The sequence below is a fragment of the Pelobates fuscus genome, chromosome 4 (genome assembly GCF_036172605.1).
Source record: "Pelobates fuscus isolate aPelFus1 chromosome 4, aPelFus1.pri, whole genome shotgun sequence".
NCBI classification, from domain to species: domain Eukaryota; kingdom Metazoa; phylum Chordata; class Amphibia; order Anura; family Pelobatidae; genus Pelobates; species Pelobates fuscus.
In genome coordinates this window covers 255959512-255984384 of record NC_086320.1, presented here as the reverse complement: position 1 = coordinate 255984384, position 24873 = coordinate 255959512, and the positions used below count along the sequence as shown (strand labels likewise).

The 24873-nt window shown below is 40.3% G+C and overlaps 1 protein-coding gene across 1 annotated transcript in view; it reads right to left on the bottom strand.

Annotated features, from left to right (window-relative positions):
* Positions 1-24873, bottom strand: part of ITGA9 (integrin subunit alpha 9) — a 496852-nt gene that overhangs the window by 249400 nt on the left and 222579 nt on the right. Inside the window, exons 14-15 of the mRNA XM_063452059.1 lie at positions 14213-14367; positions 7310-7470 (exon numbers count right to left, since the gene is read on the bottom strand). Of these exons, the coding sequence (XP_063308129.1) occupies positions 7310-7470; positions 14213-14367 (316 nt within the window). The remainder of the gene's footprint in view (positions 1-7309; positions 7471-14212; positions 14368-24873) is intronic.

The window sequence follows — 24873 nt, the reverse complement described above, 5'->3', positions numbered from 1 at the left end:
TGTCACTTTACGGACATTGTATTGTAAATCCTGCAGCTTTTAAGGGACCAATACTGGTGTAGTGTATCAGTATTAACTGTGTCATTGCAGTTTCATGGTTCAAATTAAAAAGTTACAGATTACAGTCATGACTAATGGGATACTTAAGACATTATACCACATTTATGCATTTTATAGTTTTTAACCTAAATGATTTACTGTATCTTTTCCTGCTTAAATTTGACATTTTCTGTACCTTAATGTGAACCTGTCATGACTGATATAGGTCTGCAGTTTTCAAAACGTCGGAATTGACTCACGTTAAACAACTGTTTCTTCCGTTAATCCTTTTAAAAGGTCATATTTTTACTTATTTCCATTATTCCTGTCTCTTGCAGAGAGTATCAATCATGTTTTCAGTGGGTGTTGCAGTAGCTATAAGACAACCCTCTCATACATACCCCTGTTTGGGAAGCATAGACTTGCTTCACATAACAGGTTAAAAGATGACTGCACTTTAAGTAAATTGTGTGGTATGTATATAAAACATATATGTCCTTTCTCTCTCTCCATTCTCAGATTGCCTGCTGCAAGAAATGATATGGTTCTTTCTCTCCTCTCTCCGTGCAGCTGCTGTTTTTATATATAGCCTGCCCCTCCTCCCTACGTCCCTTTGCAGGCATTGTTTTCACTTGGATTGAAAGCAAGCAGGAGAGATGCACAGAGGAGTGTTCTTCCTATCTATGTGCCAATTGGCACAGGCTGGATTGACATGAGGGGGAAAGGGCAGTTTTCGTAACCTTTTATTTTATAGACATCTAGACATTACCCAGCAATTCTGATAGCACAATGTACAATTAAAAAAAAAATTCTACAATTTAAGATAAATTAGGATTTGTTATGGTAGGTACAATTAACAAAGCCTTATCTGCAACAGCCCCTTTGTAAAACAAATTCCTGAGGTGAGCAAGGTTAAAGCTCTTTTTCAGTCACCCTCTCCTAACTAAAGTTATTTTCCAGTAGCACCATTTGTTAGAGTAACCAGAAAGAGAAAATATTTCTGCAAGTTTTTGATAAAAAGCTAAGAATTGAACTATCACTTCTAAAAACCCTTGCTTTGTGCCTAACAATAATTATTTTGGAACTAAAGGCGTCCATCTTGCAATGTGCACACTGTCCACCCCACTACACCCTGTAAATATTAATCTCCACCTCTGGTGATGCCAGCAAGCATGCTGTCATCACCCGCGATCTTAGACAATTCTATTGTTCTCACACGGCAAAGTGAATAGCTCCTCCAATCAAATGGTTTGCCGCTTGACAATTTCAAGATAAATCAGAACTTTCATAAATCTTTAAGTTTAAAGGCTAATTGGGTGTTCTTCCTGATCAAGAATAAAGAGGAAGGTAATGCTTCTGTATGAGAAGCATTGCATGCGTGGAGAATGGTGTGGTATGTGGGGTAATAGCTGCTTGATCCAAGGAGACATCTGACTGCTATTTTGGGGTCAAGAAGGAATTTTTTCCTAGTTTGTGGCAAAATTGGAAGCGCTTCAGACTAGGTTTTTTGCCTTCTTTTGGATCAACAGCCACAACATATGTGAGGAAGGCTGAACTTGATGGACGCAAGTCTCTTTTCAGCTATGTAACTATGTAACGGTGATTGCTGTACATGCACCTTATGTCTCACTACTTCTCTATGAGAAATATTCCACTGGCCAAGAGATTATCTGAACTGATGCCCTCCAGGTGGGTAAAGTTAATCTGTGTCAAGGTACTGTGTGGTCAATGGATTAGAGGTAAATTTACCATGTATTTACAGTGGAGGGGAGTCCAACAGACCTTTTTTCCATTTTATTACTGGTATATATAAAGCTCCAACATATTCAGCAGTGCTGTACAATTGGGAAAAAGACAATACAATAAGAACAGACCGATACAACAGGTAGAGGGCTCTGCCCATGAGCTTACAATCTAAAGGTTAAACTAGGGAGAGACAAAAGGTAGCAGAGGGATTTGTATGTGTTGGCAGAGATAGTTAATGGTACGTATAACTGCAGCAGCTGATAGCATGTAAAGGTAATAAGGAGGTGATTTGCTCTGGTTCCAAACTGCTGGAAGAGCATGCTATATAGGTACAAGAAACCAGGGTGGGAGGGAGGAGGGGCGGGTAGGTGGGTGGGTTGAGCAGAGTAAAATTAAATGGTCTTGTTTCAGGGGTGGATGTAAAACTGGCCCTAAAGAGTAGAGAAACACAGTTATTTAAAGGAATGTATGAATGTCAAGAGGCGAGTGGGGGGCAAGGGGAAGTGGAAGGGGGGAATGGTTGAGCAGACTGGCCATTTGTCTGATACAATTACAATATTTGCCAACCAAATATCAGCCAGATAAATCATAAACATTTCACCATTCTAAATAAATCTATTAGTAAAGCTAGAATGATCCCATGAGGTATTTATCTCACACATATAAAACTGAGTTGGAATAGTGGAGTAATCAAATAAAAAAAAAAATTCATCAGAGAGTTGTTTTTTATGTTGCCTTCAAAGAGTTAAAACCTACATTTTATACTTGTGTGTGTCCCAATTTATTTTTGTGTATTTTCATACCTCTGCACTTAAGATATTTTGTGGGATTGGATAATAACATAGAACCAAAACCAGACACACATGTAGTCAGGGATGTGTCAATGTTGCCCCTAAACCACAAAAATAACCAGATAATCTTGCCTTGGTATAGTGGTTGATCTTTTGAAGCCTTCTGTGGAATTGTGGGAAATTGTGGGCTTTGGCTGAGATTTATCTGAAGTAATTATTGGATTAGAAGTAACATTGTGGTTCTCTTTTTTTTTTCTTTGTTTGTTCGAAGCATGTCATGTAAAATATGAGGATCGTAGAAATAGCTTTTTTTTCGCATTCTTTCAGGGAACAAAACTGGAGAAAATATAGAAGTACACACTATATATTCTAAATAGTTTTAAATTAAGTAGGATTGTTTCATTTTTCATGTTTTGTATTAAACAAGTATTCGTTTTCATACTGAACATCCTCCCAACAAGCCAATAACCTTTTACTTGATTAAATGAGTCTTTGGTCATCCTAAATGCATTCAATTATATTCCTCCAAGTGGCTTTGTCCTTAGCGTTACCTCACTTCCTAATCAATAACATGCAGAACCTTTAATGCATCAAACAACTGCAGCCAGCCTGACAACCCTAATTATGTATTCTTTGAAAATAAACTCAAGAGGAATCTGTGCAGACCACTCATGTCACTGTCACTGCTACAGATTTTGTACAGAGTAAAGCAGGACTAAAATATAGCAGAGTGTAGAGAATAAAGCATTTTCTTTTAAGTATGAAGCATACTAGTGCATCAATCACAGGTTCATTCTTCTCTCCTTAAATCTAAGTTGTATTTATTGTATGATCTTTTTTCTAATTAAATGATGAGTAAACAACTATTCACTTGACTTTTCACAAAACAAATTTAGAAAAAAGATGACCTGTCAAGGTTCATTTCCGTTAACATGTTACAGACATCTACTGCAAATGTATAGATTAAATATTATTGTATGTTCTGGGCTTTCTGTTAACTATGGCTGCACACTAAGCATTCTGTGATACCACTCTCAGCAATGCAGTAGACATTCTGTAAGATTCTAATAAGAAAGATTTTTGTATGATGCACATATATGCCGAGAGCAAAGTGGTGCAAACTAAGCTGTTAATCCACAAACATGTTATCCATATTTTCTAGGAATTTGGTTATCAACGTATTGATAAAACAATTGTAATCACAAAGTGCCGCCATGTCACACTTATAAAGTGCACTTTTAATAGGTTTCTAAGGCATCCTCACAAGAAACACAAGAATAAGCTGTAATGATTCAAGTTATATTATAGACATTATGGAATAAATCAATCAATTCATTATATATTATCATCATCGCATTAGTTTTTCCCTTATAGAAGTATAATTCTCAACATTACTAAACCAAGTATTCATAAACTGTAGGATGCGAACCATCATTTCCCAACAGTCAAAAAGAGATTTTCTTTCTATATGAATTATTTATTAAACATATTAACACACACTTAAACACACTTTAGAGCTCAAACAAAAGATTGGCAGAAAATCTTCAAAAACATCTTCCACACATCTAGGATCAATAGCACCCATGAAGGCAACTATAAAAGGATAGCTAGGTGGCACTATACCCCCACCTGCATTAATAGATTCTTCCCTAACTCACCCAACATTTGCTGGAGGTGCAAACAAGTAGCAGGAACCACAAGCCACATTTGGTGGCTATGCCCTGTGATCCAAGATTACTGGGGAAAGGATGCCAACCTTATAGGTACTATAACGGGCATCAATCTCCCCAAGAAACCCGAAACCATGTTGTTCCTACTCTATCACCAACCTATAGCCAAATACCAACGTATACTCCTCAACCACCTCCTAACAGCAGCGAACGCTCTCATTCCTACAATGTGGAAACAATCCACAGCCCCAACAATTAGAGCCTGGATAGCCAGAGTAGATTCCATTAGAACGATGGAAGAACTATCCTACTCTTTTACTCTTAAATACGACGAATACCACACTACCTGGTCTCCTTGGCTCCAATTCCTCCACGGGAACCATGGATGGTAGCCGGATACCGACTCCGAAATCCAGTGCGGAAACCCTCCCAAATACGCAAAGCACCAACCTTCCACCATGGTGGGCCTGATAACCTTTTAAAACTTATGTATGTAATAAATTTATGTATGTGAAAAGCTATCGTACCAAATACTGCTTGCATTCTCACATTAATGTCATACCACTGATGCAATATTTTACTATCTCCAAAATGCATTATTTTGTTGTACTGCACTTTATTACTCAATAAAACTTAAAAAAAAACACACACTTTAGAGATAATATTAAAAGTAAAGGTTACAGGATCTAGTGTAACCTAGTATAACTGTTGATTCGAATAACACTCTAAATACCATAAACACTTCAAATCTATAAAGTGATTATAACACCTGAAGCCCCGTGATGCCAACTTTTCTATTGCTAAATTATTTTCTATTGCTAAATTATTTATGAACAGTTCAACACAGAGCAAGCTGCCTCTCATCTTGTGGTCATGCTAATGTGGAAGCAAAAGCTATTGTTCCACTTTCAAACAGTTTAACCCAGAAGTGTCAACACTTAAAGGTAAGACGGCACCAGGGATCACAAAGCACCATAACTCCTTAGGTTCGATAAAGTGGTCAAGGTACCTGGAGTGTCCCTTTAAATAACAGTATATTTATTTGAAAGTGCATCACTGTCAAATGATGAACTAAATGTCATAAATCATTGAGGTACCTGCAAGCTCCTTGATAGATTGTATAATTGTGAACTTTTGACTCACCTTGTATTTGCTTAGATAATGATTTTTTTTAAACATACCATTAATGTTTTACATGAGTCTATATAAACTATGGGCATTTTATACAGCTAAGATAAAAGTAATATAAACTAAATATACAATATAACATATTGATGCTCATAAACATTTTCTTTTTTTCCAGGATCCTTCACAATTTAAAGTCAAAGTATTTTGTCATGTAGTTTTTCATTATTTCTTTTGCTCCTTATTAAGTCCTTACATTTTTTTGACAAGAGACATGAAAGCTATCAGTATATATCAGTGGTCTGAAGACACCCAACTGTTGAGCATCTGAGCAATAACATCAATCTTGTTAGACAAACATAGACCAGACTGATTTCAACACTCGGGTCTCTTGTCTTCAGGTAATGTCCATTACGTTTATTGCATGCACTTCTAAATTACAAGCCTCTGCAATGCCTTCCTACTTTATTTACACAATGATGATGAAAGTCAGTTAGCCATCCCAGTCTCTAAAAAAACTGTTTTTATTTGTTCATCAATGGCTCAGCAGTAGGGTTTTTAATAAAGCAGATAAAAGACAGTTGTAATACACTAAGAATGGAAGTACTGAAAAGTCACAGACATATTCAGAATTCAGAAGGTAGGATGTCAATTTGTTTCATATGCATATTACATATATATAGTGAAAATGCAAGCCCTTGGACGTATTTAATGACATCTCCCAGAAAACTGGACAGTTTATGACTAGTTGGCTAGTTTTTGGTAACTTTTGGACAAAAAAAAAAAAAGAGCTGTGTTTAACATTGCATGCATTGCGAATAGTACCTTATAGTCTAAAACATGATGCCTGCCTGTGCTCATTTGCAAGTAAAGCTGGGAACTGTGGGATAGCTGTGGAAACATGATTTATCAAGTTTCTGTGCCCAAGGGGGACATCTCAAAGTCCATCTTAAGATGTGAAGATGATGTACAGCATTTCAGAGAATGAAACAGTGAGACTGCAGGGGCATGATCTACACACCAAAACTGCTTCATGAAGCTAAAGTTGTTTTGGTGCCTATAGTGTCCCTTTAAATGAATTGCTGACGTCCTATTGTGGGCCACTATCAATCTTCAGTGGGATATAACCCTGAAGGAAGGTTTATAGTTGGTTGCTTAATAATAGAAATGTAACATTCATGTGAGATTATTGAAGCAGGAAGTATACATTTAGCGTTCAATGGTTTTCAGGTTGGTCTTTTAAATGTGTACCAAAACATGCACACATGGTTGCTTGCATATAATAGTGTACAGTGCTGCAGAATTTGTTGGCACTATATAAATAATAATAATAATAGTCAAGGACACCTGAACATGCAAACTTTGTACTTCTGTTTCTGATTACTTAAATGAACTATTGAGAAAATGCAAATGTATGCTTTAGGTCCTAAAAAATTACTTTGTGTGATGACTGCTACTAAAATCTACATACGTACTTAATTCTGGCATATTAAAGAAATCCAAAGGTAATTCCTATTTAAATTAATGTAGAAGATTTGTGTTAACAGAAGTATTATTACCAAAATTAACTACAGAAAGAAAGGCATTATGATGCAGTAAGCAATCAGTAATCCTTGAGGGAACAGCACATTTACAGCACATTTCCCAAAATAAGGGATGAAAGTCAAAGGGAGTATAAACAATAAACTGTTATGAAAAAAGGTAGAACATAGGTATGCATAGATAAGGATATGTTATAGTGTTACTTGAGTAAGTCACAATGTGTGTATAATGCAGGATTGTTAGCATAATGATTTTCTCCTTGTTAAAGGCCTAAGACTGAAACATCACAATTGGTCTATCAGAAAAAATAAAAATTCACTCTTTCTGATTATTGTTTTAAAAACACAATAAAGATCAAAAAATAACTTAACTGTTAAAAAAAAGTCATCTATTTACCTTGACATATGCAAGATACTGTTCACATTTCTCTTCTAAGTGGGAGAGCCGAATCTTTTCACTAATTTGAGCAACAGTTTCTCCTGATGACACTAAAAACACTCTAGGTTGCTGTCCCTTTTCCTTCTTTGCAATATCAGCGATCAGACTGTACATCAAGCCTGTAAAAGAGATTCCATTATAACAAAATAATAAGTGATTCAGGGTAATTAAGCATTTATTTATGTCCTGCAAGTTAACACCCATTACATGATGCATTCTCTAGGTTCACCATATGGTTATATTTACCAAATCATTATGCTTAGATGCCGGACACATGCAGACGAAAAGAAAAAAAAAAGAAAAAAACCTTGTAGTTTATAATTAGACTCTAAGTAATTTTTTTTTTATTATTCTTTATTTTGTTTGTGCAAAGGATTAACAATTATGCATTCAAAGCCATAACAGTGCATAGAAGTATCAGTGTTTCAACAAGGGCATCAGTATGGCATAGTTTAGACCTGCACCTTTTTCAATAGGTTACTCAGGCGTAGTGTGTTTATTGTAAGAAAACAGAAATGGGAAGCATATCATACTTTGATGTGACAGTAGAGAACATTGCACATTTTAGGCTTATCACAGTATGCTACGACACAGTATGTATACAGTACATGTAAAGCAGGTCTCTCAATTAACTGTGTGTGCTTAAAATATACATTAAATTTAACCGGATGCTAGTGTGGTTACTGTTTGTGGTAGGAGCATGCTGCGATGAGCGATGCCTGTATTTAGTGGGGTATTTATCGCCCTGGGGTTCAGAATCTGAAACTCAAGGCCTAATCCTTAAAGGAGGAGGGGGGGGGGGGCTCGTGGGCAGCAGGGAGATGTGGGTCGGGATATTGCTACAGCCGTGTTCGTCTGGCGCGTAAGGGGGTGGGTTCGGAAGTCCTTGGTTCGTAAGTCGGTCTATGGTGTGTGGCGGGGGATCTGTCACTGGAGGTCTGTCGTATGTGTGTGTTTGCCGTGTGTCTCGGTCGGGTCCCATGGGGACAGTTGGGGTTGCGACTTGAGGTGGTCCCACTATGTCGGGGAAGGGGGTTGTATGTGTTGGTTGTTCTATGTGGCTTCCTTTCTTGGTGTTGTTGCGTTGGCCTTGGTTATGTGCGATCGGGATCATCAGGTAGGGGGCGCGGGGGGAGTGGTGCTGGTGTGTGATGGCAGAGGCTTAGGGTGGGTGGGGTGTGAGAGGTGAGGTGTGGGCTCTGGGGGCTCGTGCTCGGGTCCGCATCCCAGCTCCCCCCGTCCCCGGGCCCGGCGTCTGTGTGTTCGTCCTGGGCCATCTGGTCCGATGATCCCTCCATCAGCGGACTCTAAGTAATTCTATGTACCCTCAGTGGAACGTGACACAGGATCATGTGACTGCCTCGCCAAGTTTAACTTTGGTTTGAACTTCCTTAGTTTTGCCACCTGGCAGTGGTTGCTGCTCCATAAGAACAGGTAGTGTGGTCCCTCTCTCCAGTTTGTGAGGCAAAAAAAACTAACAACGTGTGGGAGCCAGACAAATTGAGAGGGGGAGGGGGAGAGGGAGATGGCAGAGCACCATAATCTTTGAACTTTACCAGCTGCCCTGTTGCAGTGTACAATTCATGAATATTCAGCTATATGACCATTATATTCTGTACATTGCATTATTATTTATGGTTGTTGCCATGCATTCTATGGTGCCTAGTAAGTGGTCATTGGATGACGTGCCATTTTGGGTAATTACATTTTTTTTTTTATTTTGCTGTGCTTTGGTTTGTTGTTTTTTTTTCTGCTATGTCCCCTATATTGCTATGGTTATGATATTTTGTTTACGGTTTTATTTACATTTCTGTTTCTTTTTTCCTGTATTTGTGTCTGTTTGTGATACTCATGGCAACATGTGGAAATCTGTGTGTATAGTCATAAGCATAAAAAACTAGATGGTATGCTGCTTTGTGAGAAACATGTCCAAGGCCAGAATAGCAGTCCAGCAATAATGTAGAAAAACCTCAAAAACAAAGACGTTTTATTCTTGGATTTCTTTTGTGAGGACTTCATGGTCATGGTAAGCTGATGTCCAAGAACCCATAACTAACAAAATAAAGCTGGTGGAAGGTAGACTTAGTTTAGCAATACATCCCTCTCCCAATATAAAATTATTTTAAAGCAAAATATCATGGCTAGGCTATCATCACGTAATCCTCTAAAATAAACAATTAATAACTGTCCAAAAACTACACCATGTGTGCAGAATATTTACCATAAAATATATTCACAGTCTGGTAACTGGAACAGTACAAATTAAATGAAAGAAAACAGCTTTTGATTATGTAAATATATGGGATCTGTAGAAATTAGATAATAACAGGCCCAGTAGGTAAAAACAACATTTATCATATTATAAAACATGCTGTGCTATTTCAGCTAATAACTAATATTATTTCACCTTATAACTACAAAAGGACAGGATGGTTAATGTAAGAATTGTGTAAATATTTTTGTATTTGGAGATATCCCCCATGGAGGCAGTTTAAGATTTTGTGATGAAATGGTGAAAAGAAATATAAATTATTGTTATTGATAATAACATTGTTCCAGCACATTTAGTTTTTATATATTTTTTTTAAAAACATTGTTAGATGTTAACATGACTTTTGGAATTGAGTGGATATACAGACTAATTATTACAAAAGCAGCCAGACACACCAACATATATAGTAGGCACATATTTGAATTTGGGCACAGATACCAAAAGCCTGGAAAAGATAATGTGGATTTCGGAATATAAGTAGCAAAATCTTAATCAATATTTCCTGGTAAAATGGATGGATTGGCAAACAGACACGTATAGTGCTGCAGTGTGTGCCTATATTGATGTGATAATGATTTTGAAGCAGTAGCATACTAAGTGGGGACAGGTGAGGTGCAGTCCGCACTGGGTGACATGCAGCACAGGGTGCACACAGCAACCCATCCTGCCTTGTCACTTTTTGTAGAATGACCTCATGGGACATAGGTAGATTTCACTACTATCCACAAAGGTCTAGCCCCACTCTGATACAGGTTTCAGGAGTTAAATGCCACTCGCTGCCTGTAAATTGCATAGCAAGAGAGAAACCGAAAAAAGTCCCTGCTTCCCCAACCACTAGACACCAGGAACTGCTGTAACTCTCTGCTCCCATAAAGGTAAGAGCACAACATGGTGACTGTGTGCCTGTATCTGTCTGTTACTGTGTGTGGCTCTGTACCTGTATCTATGCGAGTCTGTGTGTTATGACTGTGTGTGACATTGTGACTATGTGTGTTTGTGCTTGTGACTGTATATGACAGTGTATGTGTGTGAGGGAACAAAAAAAAAGTATGGTAAAACTATGGAGGGAACGGGTATAAGATATACACAAGAATATACACAAGAAGAAATGTGTCAAGTGGGTACAAATTTTAAGAGATACACAAGACTGAAAAGGGGATTAAAAGAAAATGCAAGAAGGGTGAGGGGATACATACAAAGGGATGTATGAATCCAGAATTACACACATACATTTAATACTCAGGGGATGGGGGCCAATATTCTTGTCCAGGCCGGGTGCCAAGTGATGTAATTATGCCTCTGTTTTAAAGAACAGGCAATTCAAATTCTGGGGGAAATAATATGAATTAGGGAAGGGATGCACTCTGAATGATTGGCTGCCATGCAGTAACAAAGAAACTGGCCAAGCTCAATGAGATTAGCAGTGATGAGAACTCCAGGACTTAAGATAATGTAGGATAATTGCTATAAGTGGACTAGCTCCTAGTGAGAAATGCCGCATTACTCAATAATATATTTGGAGGCTGCAGAAAATATAGTTTCAATATAGAAAGGCAATAAGACAAACAGTCGCAAAGAAATCATAGCAATGTTACTATTACTATATGTATAATGTGTTTTTAAACTTTGACAAATAGTTTGTAAAATCTAATATCACAGCAGGAGAAAGAACATATCACAAACAAGACATGTTTGTCACTTAATATGAAGCAGTATCTAATATGCTTTTATAAAGGAACTTATTTCAATACTACTAATTGGTACATTTGTAAACTTTCTTATCCTTTCAGAAAGTAGGAGTGATAGATACTATACATGGAAATATAAAATGTTGTCTGCTTGTATGTATGAATAATGAAAAGTCAATGACCCTGAGCACTAATAGTCATTTAGATGATCTATCACTAAATTGTTTCCAATGCAAATTGTCTTACATTGTCACCCGCTGTCTCCAAAGGCACAATCTGCATATAACAAAATCTTGCCAATACATGCCATCTCATTACTAAACAGAAGAACGTTTAAAGAAAAACTGTAACTTTTCTGGAATTTATAACATTGAATAAAACATTGAAAATCAACTTTGTATTAACCTTTTTTTCAAGCAATGCTCCATTGGTTCTAAACTTATATTAAATATTTAGAAAATTACATCATAATCCATTTAATATAAGGCAAAGCTAGGGCAAATATCGCAAATGAGGTGAGGAAATAGAAATATTGTCCAATTTCCTCTCCTCTCTGTATGCTTCCTCTATGCCAACTGCCAAGTGCAAAGAACAGTTTCTGACAATGCCTGATGGGAAACCAAAATGGAGGTGCCCAGCTACAGGAGAAAGAGGTGAGGATTTCTAAATTTAAAGGGACACTTTGATGTCTGGAGCACAAACATGTTTTCCTGACACTAAAGTTCTAAAACCACTGTTTAGCTGGTGGGCCCCTCTCACCTGGGGTTAGAAAGGCGATTTACTCACCGTTTTCCAGCACCACGCTTGGGACTCCTTGTATCTAGTCCCGCCCTGGTACTCCTCTTTGTCTGACATCAACAGAAATGATAATCTCAGCCAATCATAATGCTTTCCCATAGGGAATTTTGATGAGCTCAGTTAAGGAGGTGCAGCAGAACCAGGGCCGGCCTTAGGGGTGTGCGAGCTGTGCGGCCGCACAGGGCGCCATGGTGCAGGGGGCGCCCTGCGGCCGCATAGCTCACACGGCATGTCTGTTAGCCGCAATGCTAACAAGGCATTTGCCTTGGGCGGCATTTTCCAGGGGGCGGCAAAAAAAGCCGCCCCCAAATGCCCAAGGCAAATGTCTTGTTAGCCTTGCGGCTAACAGACATGCCGGGCTGCTGGGCTGTCGGGCGGCACTGGACCACCAGGGAGGAAGAGACCCCCCCCCCCCCAGCATTCCCAAAGGTAAGGAGGCTGGGGGGGGTGTCTAAATAAATTTTAAAAAATGTGTTAATGTGGGTGAGTGTGTGTGTGTGTGTGTGTATGTTAGTGTGTGTCTGTGTATGTTAGTGTGTGTCTGTGTCTGTTAGTGTGTGTGTGTCTGTTAGTGTGTGTCTGTGAGTGTGTTTTTTGTCTGTTAGTGAGTGTGTGTGTCTGACTGTGTGTGTGTGGCTGTCTGCCTGTGTGTGTGTGACTGTTTGCCTATGTTTGTGTGTGTGTGTGAGACTGTCTGCTCGTGTGTGTGTGTGAGACTGTCTGCGCGTGTGTGTGTGTGACTGTCTGCGCGTGTGTGTGTGTGACTGTCTGCGCGTGTGTGTGTGTGACTGTCTGCGCGTGTGTGTGTGACTGTCTACGCGTGTGTGTGTATGACTGTCTGCGTGTGTGTGTATGACTGTCTGCGTGTGTGTGTGTGACTGTCTGCGTGTGTGTGTGACTGTCTGCGTGTGTGTGTGTGTGGCTGTCTGACAGTGTGTGTTTGACTGTTTGTCTGTGTGTGTGTGTGTGTGTGTGTGGCTGTTTGCCTCTGTGTGTTTGTGTGTGTGGCTGTCTGCCTGTGTGTGTGTGTGTGTGACAGGGTGTGTGGGAAGGGGTAAGGAGTGGGGGAGGGGAGGGGAGGAGGGGGGGGCGCTGTGAAGATTTTTTGCACAGGGCACCCAAATGCCTAAGGCCGGCCCTGAGCAGAACCAAACACTACCCTGGACAATCAGCATCTCCTCATAGAATGGCCACTAGAGGTGTTTCTAGGCTGTAATGTAAGCACTGCCTATCTTCTGAAAAGCCTGCAGGGACATTGTATAGACACCAGAACAATTACATTAAAAAGATTCTAAAGTACCAAGAAAACAAACCCATTTTCCTCACATTATAGGCTCCTTCAGCTCCACCCTCCCTCATGCCCTACCTGCCGCAGTGCTTAAGGGGTTAAAACCCCTTCAGTCACTTACCTGAATCCAGTGTCGATGTCCCTCGGTGCTGGTTGGGCTCTGCCCACGCCCCTCCCCTGTTGACGTCAGCCGGCAGGGAATGCCAAAAGCGCATACACGGCAATGGCCACGCTCGCATTAGGATTTCCCTATAGGAAAGCATTAATCAATGCTTTCCTATGGGGAAAAATCAGACGCTGGAGGTTCTCCTGCAGAGCGTGAGTACGTCCAGCGTCAGATAACGGACCAAAGATCTGTTTCAATTCCAGAAGTCCCTCTAGTGGCTGTCTGATAGACAGCCACTAGAGGAGGAGTGAACCCTCAGAGGTAATTATTGCAGTTTCTCAGAAACAAAGATCTGTTTCGATTCCAGAAGTCCCTCTAGTGGCTGTCTGATAGACAGCCACTAGAGGAGGAGTGAACCCTCAGAGGTAATTATTGCAGTTTCTCAGAAACTGCAATAACTACAACTGTAGGGTTAAGGGATATGAGACATTGCACCTAGACCACTTCAATGAGTGGAAGTGGTCTGGGTGCCTACAGTGTCCCTTTAAACTTTAGTTGTTTTGGTGACTATAGTATCTCTTTAATTCTATTTTTTATACCGCAAAAAAGGATAAGCAAATATGATTTAAAAAATCTTGTGACAAGACAGTTCCCCATTAAAGCACACAAAAAACCCTTGTCATTCTATTTTTGGGAAGCAGCATTTTACCTATTTCCCCAGGAACATGTTTCCCATGAAAACGAAAGCATACACTGATATTGACGCAATTCACTTGTTGGGTACCGTCGTGACATTGTGGAGCGGTGATATTGATGGAGGCTGGCAGAAGTATTGATACATCAACACTAATAACTGGTCTTGTTCTGCAAAAAAGCAGGATAAAAATTAATGTTCAGTTTAAAACTTTATAAAAATTTTATATTTTTTAAACATTTTCCATATTAATATATATGATTTCACTTTTGTATTTTAACACACGTTTTCTAATACTACAGTTTGTCAATAATCCACTTCCTAGTCAAGGAGTTTGATCCTGATGATTTCAGCCAAAAAGACTGAGCTAAACACTAGAGACCAGTGTTGTGAGGGAGAAAAGGTAAGTAAAACTCACCTTTAACTCTGACAGGGGTCCGGTGACATAAACGGTGACTACATTTGTATTCCGTATTCCTAACGCTATGGTGTTCCTTTAATTTAGAAATATACCTTTTATTCCTGACAATTTTCTAGTTAGTTAACAACCCTAAATGTTTTCAACATTTGTGAGAATTTAAATAATGTGAGATAAATCAGAGTCAGCATTTTAGAGGACAACAAAAGAGGGGAAAGAAATCCCTTGCAATTTTTTTTTTTTCATTGCAATGACAGAAGTCGTGGCATGTCCACTGTATATAGGCTTGTGCAAAAGCCAGAGCATGGTTCAGATATTAGTGGTTGGTACAGAAAAAAGACTATACAAGGCATGTCATACTTTCACATGTGGAATGGTTGCCGTCTGTCAAAGTTTTTTTGATATGTAAGGAAACGAGAAAACACAAGTAACAATAAGTAACAATGAGTTTCCTACGGGTAACATAGTTGTGCTTCGGTAGCTTATAAATAAGTTCAGTAGACCGAGGTACCGGAAATCTTGGCCTAGTAGAAAGAGAGTTAGATAGCTGAGGTGTAGAAGGGTTTAGCAGGGATGAGTGGGGGGTGGGCGAGAAGGTTTAGGATGGTGCCTTGGTCGGTGTGTTGTCTATTTGTTCATTAGTCGGTTCTATTGTCCCATTTGTTGTTTTCAATATAATTTTTCCATGGTTCCCACGTCTTGGAGAATGTCTTCATGGAGCCTCGTATTTGGGCAGTCATTTTGTCCATAATGTGGCATTCATTCATTTTGTGGAGTACCGTGGTTATGGGGGGTGTGGTGGGTCGTAGCCAGGTTTGGGCTAAGGCTTGTCTAGCTGCTAGGGTAATTTTGTTAAACAATAGTTGTTCTGGTCTAGACCAGTAACCATAGGGTTTTGTCAACAGGAATGCCCATGGGCTCAGTTCGACCGGTCTGGATAGAATCTGGGATGCCAGTGTTTGGACGTCCTCCCAGAATAATGTCACTCTGGGGCAGGGCCACCACACGTAAGTCCCCTTAGCTCCACAGTTTTGCCAGCAGAGATCTGTGGGTGTCTTTTTCATGTGATATAATTGGACTGGTGTGGTGTACCACCGAAACATTGTTGTGTAAGATAGTTCTTGCATCGTGACGCATGTAGCGTTTTTTGAGTTGGCCTCCCAAATATCTTGCCAGTCGATACCCTGTAGTGTTTCGCCTAAGTCAGATTCCCATTTGTCAGTGTAATGTAGGTTTCCCCAGTCGTTTGTGGTGGAACAGAGGTGGGAGTAGAGCAGGGTGATCATGCCCTGTCGGTAGTCCTCCATGTCGGTTTAGTTTTGGCAGCTGTTTTTACAGTCGCTAGGTTAGCATAGTTTCGAAGTTGGAGATATCTAAAAAAAATCCAGGTGGTTAGGGTCGTTCTGGTTTGTAGTTCCGGGAAAGAGACTACAGAGTCATCTATGTATAGTTGGTGGACTCTCTGGAGGCCAGCGTTCTTGAGGCCTCTAGAGTCCTATGGTCTCATGCCTGATATAAAGACTCTGTTTTGATATATCAGAGTGAGGGGGGAGGGTGAGGACATAAGCTCGTACTTAAGGGAGAACTTGTCCCATAGTTGGATAGAGTTTGTAATGGATGGGCATGCTGTTCTTGGTAATGCTCTGTGTTCTCTTGGGGTCCAGATGTAAAATTGCGGGAGGTCTGATTTCATGAGTAGAGATTCTAGATCAACCCACCATCTAGTTTCAGGAGGGGTGTGTCCTAGGGCTATTTGTGTCAGTTGGGCAGCTAAGTAGTAGAAGTGTAAGTGGGGTAGTCCTAGGCCTCCCCTCGCCTAGGGGCGGTAAAGCATGTTCCGAGATCCTGTACGTTGTTTGTTCTGCCATATGAACTGGTCTATTGCACGTTGTAAGGGGATGAGGTCTTGTTTTGTAATGGGGATGGGTAGGGCTTGAAACATTCAGGGCTTGATGTTCATTGTAACGGAGTGTATTCTCCCGATCCAAAATATGGGTTTATCTGCCCAGGTTTCCATGTCCAATATGAGTGTGTCAATCATGCGTGAAAGATGTAGGCGAGATATGTATGTGGTAGTCTGTTGTGATTTGGGCAATGTCCGTCTCTGGGAGATTCATGGGGAGTGCACTGGATTTCTGCGTCTCTGCGGAAGACGGAGGGTGTGAGTCAGCGGGTACCGACATTCCTTGGTGGCGGAGGACCAGTCTTGTGGCAGGGTCGGCAAAGCCGGAGCAGCACTGGTTGGCAGGGTGTTTGTCGGGCAGTGTGATGCCCAAGGCTTGCAAGAAGTGTGTTGGGTCCACGCCTGGTAGGAGGATGTGGGGTGTGCCATTCCTGAAGATCAGAAGTTTAAAAGGGTGGCCCCATGCGTATCTCACCACGTTGGCTCTGAGTAGGTCGGTGACAGGCTTCCACTCTCTCCTGCGCTCTATCAAGATCTTGATAGAAGGTGAGGTCTCTTCCATTATGCTTTACAGGGCCCTCTCGGGCCTTCTTCAGCACTGCCTCTTTAGTTTGGAAGTGTAGAAAGCATACGATAATATCTCGCCGCAGTGTGTTTTCCTCACCTCTTGTGCGGAGGGCTATGTGCGCCCTGTCTATGTGCCCGAAGGGGCTTCAAGATCATGAGAACCTTGTCTGTGAGAGGGCCTTTGTTGTGTTGTTCCGGTAGACTGCGTATGCGACCAGGTTCGCCAGGTCCTCCAGGGCCGCTTCAGTTGCTTCCAGACGAGAGGTGAGCTGGGTGACATGGTCAGCCATAGCGTTGTGGGTGACGGTGGTGGTCTCCACCCAAAGTTCCAAGTTAGAGGTTCTCACGCCCAGTGCGTGGATCTCCGCCATTACCGCTCTGGAGTTGTGCTCTATTTCTCGGGCCAGATAGTTTTTAACGGCCGCCAGTTCAGAGAGTATATGGGAGGTCTCAGTCGTGGTAGTACCTAGTGGCTGTAGTGCCTCTGTATCTGTAGGGGAGGCTGGAGTCTGCACACTGGATTCGCCGCCATCTTGTGCTTCTTGGCGCTGCGTGCGGGAGGCCACAAGGAGATCTAACAACGAGGTACCCGTGTGATGGTGTTTCTTGGCTGGCTTTCGCAGTGTACGCTTATCCACTTCGCCTTAGGGCAGAGTAGGTGGGTAGAAATTTGTAGGTTTTAAGCTTTTGTATGCTTTTGGCTAGGAGGCCTGTAAGGAGCGTGTCCAGCTTGGTTCCCGGTCAAGTCACGCCCCCACTTGCAACTTTTATATTAACCTTATGCATAGAAAATATGATAGCATATGACATGTAAACCTCAATTTAACCTGTCTTTAACCCCTTAAGTGATTCCCTTTTATTCCAGAAGTTTGGTCCTTAAGGGGTTAAAAACACTACTTTAGATATACTTCATGTGTTTTAGCCTTACAACATAATCAACTGCAGAATTAATGATGATTGGTGATTTGAGTAAAAACAATTCCAAAATATATTAATAGTTTTAACATAAGTTAAACAATAATGTGTAACTTAGTGGAAAAAGTTCTTAGGGGTGAAACTGGCATATTGACATTGAAAACATACAGCAGAGATTATACTTGTGCATTCAGTTTCAAACAAACTGGGCTTTGTCTGCATTTTGGGTGATTGGTGTGTTGTCTGAAACTTACATATGGAAATGAGTAAAATTATGGTATTCTACAGTACATGAAAACAGAAACAGTATCATCCAAAATTATTAGAGATAATTACACAATTAGAAGTCAATCAAAACATTTGCATATGTACAGTTACACTTTTTCTGAAAATATGATATCATATACAATATTATTCTACATAGTATTATCAGAAATATATTGATACCCTCTTAATTTTCAAGTACACTGCTTAAAAGACTTAAAGCATAAGTAGTAAAATGAAAAGATATTACTGTCCAAATTGTTTATTATTATTATTACGGTCATTTATCAAGAGCTAACATATTCTGCAGCACAGTACAGTTAGCAGACATCTGCGTAATATCTAATTGCTCCTGAAATGTTACAAAATCTACTTCTTACAATGACTTCTTATGTGAAAGATGACTTTTCCACATAAATCAATTTGCAATAATTGTATAATACAGACATGGCCAAAGTGTGGCTAGAAAGCCGCATCCCGCTCTTTAGACTGTCCATTGTGGCTCGCAAAAATTTCAGGGGCGGCGCTACCATAAGGCCTTAGGCCTCACCAGCACAGAGAGGGCGCAGGATCCAGCTGAACCGCAGGAAGGCAGTGCACTGCACAGCGCTTCCCTAATGCCAGTCATTCCTTTTTAGCGTTGCCGAGCTGCGGACTGTGGTGAAAGAAATTTGCTGAACTCTACTCAGTCAGACAGGAAGTGTGCGCACTGGAAGCACCAAACTGCTTCCTGTCAGACCAGGTGGAGGAAAACTGGCTACACAGGGGAGGTAAGCTGGCACATCAGGGAGAGGGGGTAAAACACATATAATGGGCAAAGAAATGAGACAAATGGGGACCAGGTGGAATGAGATACACGGAAGGGCTGGGGGAATGAGACGCATGGGGTATCAGGACCTCACTCTCGCATCACCTACCTCACGCTCCCACTCCTCATCTCTTTCGCACTCCATGAGGATGCCATGCAAGAGTGTGACCCCCCAGGCAGCACGGTCGGCTCAACCACCCACTCCGAATGCTCACGTTCATACGAACGCTACCTCTATTCGTGCGAACACAACTCACCAATACTGCAGGCAAAACTCTGTTTGTGAGAACACCACTTCCTGAACACAGCAAGAACAGAAGTCTGTTTGTGAGAACACCACTTCCTGAACACAGCATGATAGGACTCTGTTCGTGAGAATGCCGCTGCTTCCACATGCAGCCACACAGGTGGTAGAACTTCAGGAGAATATAAGGGCACACGTGCGCCAACAGAGCCTTTTAAAGGTACAGGAGGTGGAGACACACACCCCTCACTCTTCACTCAGTTGTACTGTGCTCCTGATTGTGTAAAGATCTTCAGAGACTATCCTGTTGTATCCTGATTTTGACCCTTGCCTCTTTTATAATTTGTGAACCTGTGCCGCCTGTCCTGACCTTTGGCTCCCCCGACTACTCTCTTCAACTGATCCTTTTGTACTGCGAATTTAGTGAGGTCGTTGGGGGGGAGAGGGGGGGAGAGAGTGGTCTGTCTGTCCCTGGAGGTAATATCCGTCTTGGGTCTGGGCCTTTGGGTTGTTGGGATATGGTCAGTGTCACCTTCAGCACCTATCTGCGTCTTGGGCTCCGTCCACTAAACTGTAAACCCAACATGGGATGACTGGGGGAATGAGATACATGGGGGCCTGGGAGAATGAGACACATGGGGGTCCTGGGAGAATCAGATACATGGGGGTCTGAGAGGATGAGATACATTGGAGGCATGGGGGAATGAGAATGAAACACATGAATGGAAGGGATGGAGGGGAATGAGACACATAGGGTGCTGGAGGAATGAGACACACGGGAGGGCTAAGGGAATGAGGCACATGGTGGCGAAGGAATTAAACACATGAATATAGGTGCTGGTGGGGAATGAAACACATGAATGTAGGTGCTGGTGGGGAATAAGACACATGGTGGGCTGAGTGAATCAGACACATGAGGGGCTAAGGGAATGTGGCACATGGGGGAGCTGGAAGAAATAATTTGGTTTTGTAGAATACTCTAATAAATGTAAATGCGGCTCGAGAATATTTCTAAATTTTAACATGAGGCTTTTACAGACATGAAGGTTGAACATCGCTGATACATATTATCACAACACAGGATGACTGTCACTGTATCAATGACTTATAACTTGGCCCTTTTCCACATGTTTTCACTTGTGGCAATATGTATTCTTAATGAAACTCAGTTTTCATAATTGCTTTCCTGTCCTGGGTAAAAGTAAAATTCACACACATCACATAAACTGAAATCACTATAGGAATCTCAAGAGGCGGACTAATGCAATTTCTGGTTTATCTCCCAATTACATAATTCTCTGGCCTATAAATGCAAAGACAATTACATTATACAAATTTGAAGAACATAGCTTAATAGAAGGATCAAAACTGGCTTGGATAGCAAAATAAACAGCTTCTTTGCAAATTACTAAACACTAACAAACTTTTATATTACATTGACAGTGATAGATATTAGATGCAGCTAACTACATCCTGAAAAACGTTATGCACATAAGCAATATACAACCTAGGTAAATTAAATAGATTTACTACAGTCCTCAGAACATCATCTGAATTCAAACATGTACACTTTGTTTATTGCTGTCCATGTTTGTAAAGGGTGGCCCTATTGATGTTTCGGGTTGTAAAGAGTGAGTCTCGGACATTTTAGTATTCTATAATAGAGAGTGTATATATACAATTAACCAACATGTTTTTCCAGAATGGATCCATTAAGCTTTCTTTTGAATGTCCAAACTCAATTGTGGTTATTTTATGGACCATGGAAAGCTGAAAGGCTAAGTTCACTACTGATTAAACAAGGATCAACTATGTTGCTTTGACGGCATGCCATATCTTTATGAGCTAAATCTGATAACCAAGTCCCCAGCTAAATAGCTCTTCAGTGCCTAGATGTGCAGAAAAATTGATTATTGCAGTTGGCATGTCTCTGCTGAAAACAGTTTACAAACCAGCCATTGTAACGGATTGTAATTTCCCCCCAAAAATATAATTGCCTTTCCAAAATAGAATATGTTCTTCTGCAAAAGATGGCATTACAATTAGTTGTTTCCTCTGTCACAACTGCAAATGCCCATTTACAAGCACAAGATAACAGCTACGTCGAAGTGTGAAAAATTTGGAAAAACTGGACACAGTTATATTTTAGATTTCAAACTTTTTAAAGACCAGATAATCTATATAAAATGTATGTTTACATTATATTTATATACTTATATCTTACAATGTTTCTTTAAAGGGGAACTATAGGCACCCATACCACACTGAATTGATCTGGTTGCACTGTCCCCTTTAGTTCAATGTAAAATATTGCAGGTTTAGAGAAAGTGCAATGTTTACATTACGGTAAGACTGCCTCTAGTGGCGATTTCTAGAGTTTCATGCTCTGCACAAGGACATCCAGTGTCAAGGAAGGTCTAATGCACTGGAATCAAGTAAGTGAATAAGGGGTTATTTCACCCTTTACACTGCTGGGGTGGGGGCAGGGGCAAAGGAACACTTTACAGTTAGGAATACATCTTTGTATTCCTAAAACCAAAGTGTTCCTTTGATAAAGGAATAACTAAGAACTAATCAGATTTGCTCCAGCTAGTATTGGCACTGAGCTGGAATGAAGATAGGATCAAAGGTTGTAGGAAATGGTTTAGCAGGACTGAAAAAGTTCTGATATTTTATTTAGTTAATGTATTCAAATATTTTTAAAATAAATAATCAGCAGTTAGAAAAATGTCAAGCATGTTTAGAATTCTGGATATAATAAAAAAAAATATGAACACCGACCCTTCCATAAACATTTTCTGTTATACTTGAAACATTTTTGCTAATTATATATACCCCCTGTTTGCAATATCCATTGTCCAACTTAGAGGGTGATTCCAACTATCATGATCACTTCTATTTTGGTCATAGTGGTTGGAGTCTGTATGTGCAGCATTTCAGGATGCTGGCCAGTGGCAAAACTAAAGAAGAGAGGGCCCTGGTGTAAGATTTTTGGGGGCACCCTATTGCAAATATGAAAGCTGGGGTCTATCGTTTGCCCATCCTTACAGGGTTGTATTTAGCAGTGAGCAGTGTTTGTATGTTTGAATGTAAGCATGTTTTTGTGTGGAGTATGTGTGTGTGAATGTAGGGGTCTATTTGTGTATAGTATTGTAGTTGTTGTTTTTTGTCAATCTTCCTTTTATTATGGCATTTGATTTATGTTTTACAGAATAGAAAAAAGGAGTTATATCAGATAAGCATATAACAGATGTATCAACGCATAACAGAGTAAACTCCTCAGCTAGACTGCCATAGTTTTATGATAAGAAGGTATTTCAGGCTAGATATTCAGGAAACAATTACTATGGAATAAAGAAGCTAAAGACTAGGTATATCAGGCGATATATTCATGAGGAGGTGTTGTGTGTTTTCATGTTGTGGTAGGACCTGCCTTGTATACCTATATGTCTTTCTAAAGACTATATCACTCACCCTGGCTTTCCCTACCTTCCGCTCTGGACCTACACGGAGACCGCCCTCACCACCCTACCTTCCAGCGGTTCCAGAGAGCCGGGATAAGCCGTTAGTACCTCAGCGGGACCTAGCTGTAATTCTATGGAACTCTAGCTCGCCCGCTGTCAAATCCATCCTCGTTTTCCTCTAATTGTACAATGAACACTGAGGAACAATCGCTCCCTGAAAGCCAGGGCAAGCTTCCTTTTTGCCACTGCGCCATCAGAACCTTAACATGGTGGCATTTCCTTAATACCTTATGGATCTGTATCTCTTTATCCAGAATGGGCGCTCAGATCAGACCTTTCCAATGATATAATGCTTGTGGGGGTTCATGGTTGTTTTAATAATGTTTTTAAGGGTTTTTATGCAAGACATTCTGTATCCAGAAGATAATTGACTCTCTGAGACACCAGGGAGGGACTACTTATGTGCACAATAAAGACCCTATCATGGGGGTCTGTGTATAACAGACCACCTTGTCACATTAAACTTTGTCATTGTCCCAACATCAAGTGTCATCTAATGAGTGTGGGGGGGGGGGGGATAAGCACTATAACACTAAACAGCGCTTTCTTCCAGCTTAAAGATCATTCCAGTGGAGATACCCAGCCAGGGCATAGGAGCTCTGCCACATATGTACTGTTGTCATTTGAAAACAGTGATTTTCTTCTGTGTAGTGTTTGCCTTTGAATATAGGGGTGTGCCTATACGCACAGTGGATGTTTGAATACAGGGGTAGATTTATGTATAGTGATGGAAATTGAATGCTGAGATGTATCAACATATACATAGCTGCTACTGCCAGAGCCACTTATATTCATTTTGATGCACTGATTTAGAATTCCTTTACTAATTTGTGATTTTTAAAACATTTTTTAATCAAGAGATAGACTAGATTTTTTTGCAGTGCGCTTCTGTACCACTGCTTGTGCTTTGGAAATTGCAAGATTTTTCCCTCCCTAATTTACATAGAGCATGACTGTAGTTTAGTGTAGCAGATATATATTTTTTCCCATAATCTGGGTTTAGATGTCAGCCGTCGAGCAGTGTTCGATCAGGCTGATATTTGATCAATATTTAGGCTCACTCAGAGCCCCTCTGCAAATTCTGGACATTGCTTAATAGTGAAAAATATGTTCAGATTTTGCATTCCGAATTACCCCATACAGCGCCAGATGGTACTACCCTGTTTGTTACAGGGCCACATGGAGAAGTTTAGTGATTAAACCTGTTAATGTGTAACTAATTATACAGGTCCTCTATTCTGTGTGTAAAATTGCACAGCACAAAATCTTCAGGAAAACAAGAAATTGTCTTTAAAATGGGAAACATGAAGAATTAAAGGAAAGTTGATGTTAGGCATCCATTTCAAGCCCCTAAGAAATGATTTACAATCAAGGCTGCTGTCTCTTTTGCCAAGCAATGAAAGCCTGTAGTAGGGTATAGAGCAAAAACAAATTTTAATACACCCCTGTTCACAACACATTACCACTGCTTTTATATGCAATTATATTGACAGATTCAAAATATATACTGAAATAGAAACATGGAAGCAAATCCTAAAAATTTATTTATTGGTGTACAACACGCTTGAATTTAGGAATACATTATATCTATCATCAAACTTAGTTCAGCTTAATAAATATTACACAATATATTTTATATGGACTAGTTAATAAGCTAAAAAAGATTGATGTCTGGTATTTTGATTTATTTATATGCCTAAGCATTGTAGGGTACTTAGCTTGGTGGTCTGCCATTCACGTGCCTTCTCGATCTGGCAGACCACCATATCTTCTCACTCTGATGATACTCCAGCCTCCATGATGTATGCACACCCCCTTTTTATGATGTCAGCGAAACACATTCCCATAATTATAAATGCCATCTCATGATTTGAGGGTGTGGTTTCTACATTAACACCCCCAAACCTATGAAAACATAGTCTGTCATTATCTCAGTGCCCTGTTGTGGTTCCTGTGTGTCCCAAGAGTGTGTTTATATTTGTCTTTATTCATTTTGGTATTTGATGTGGCTGTTCTTTGACTTTTTTGTTTTT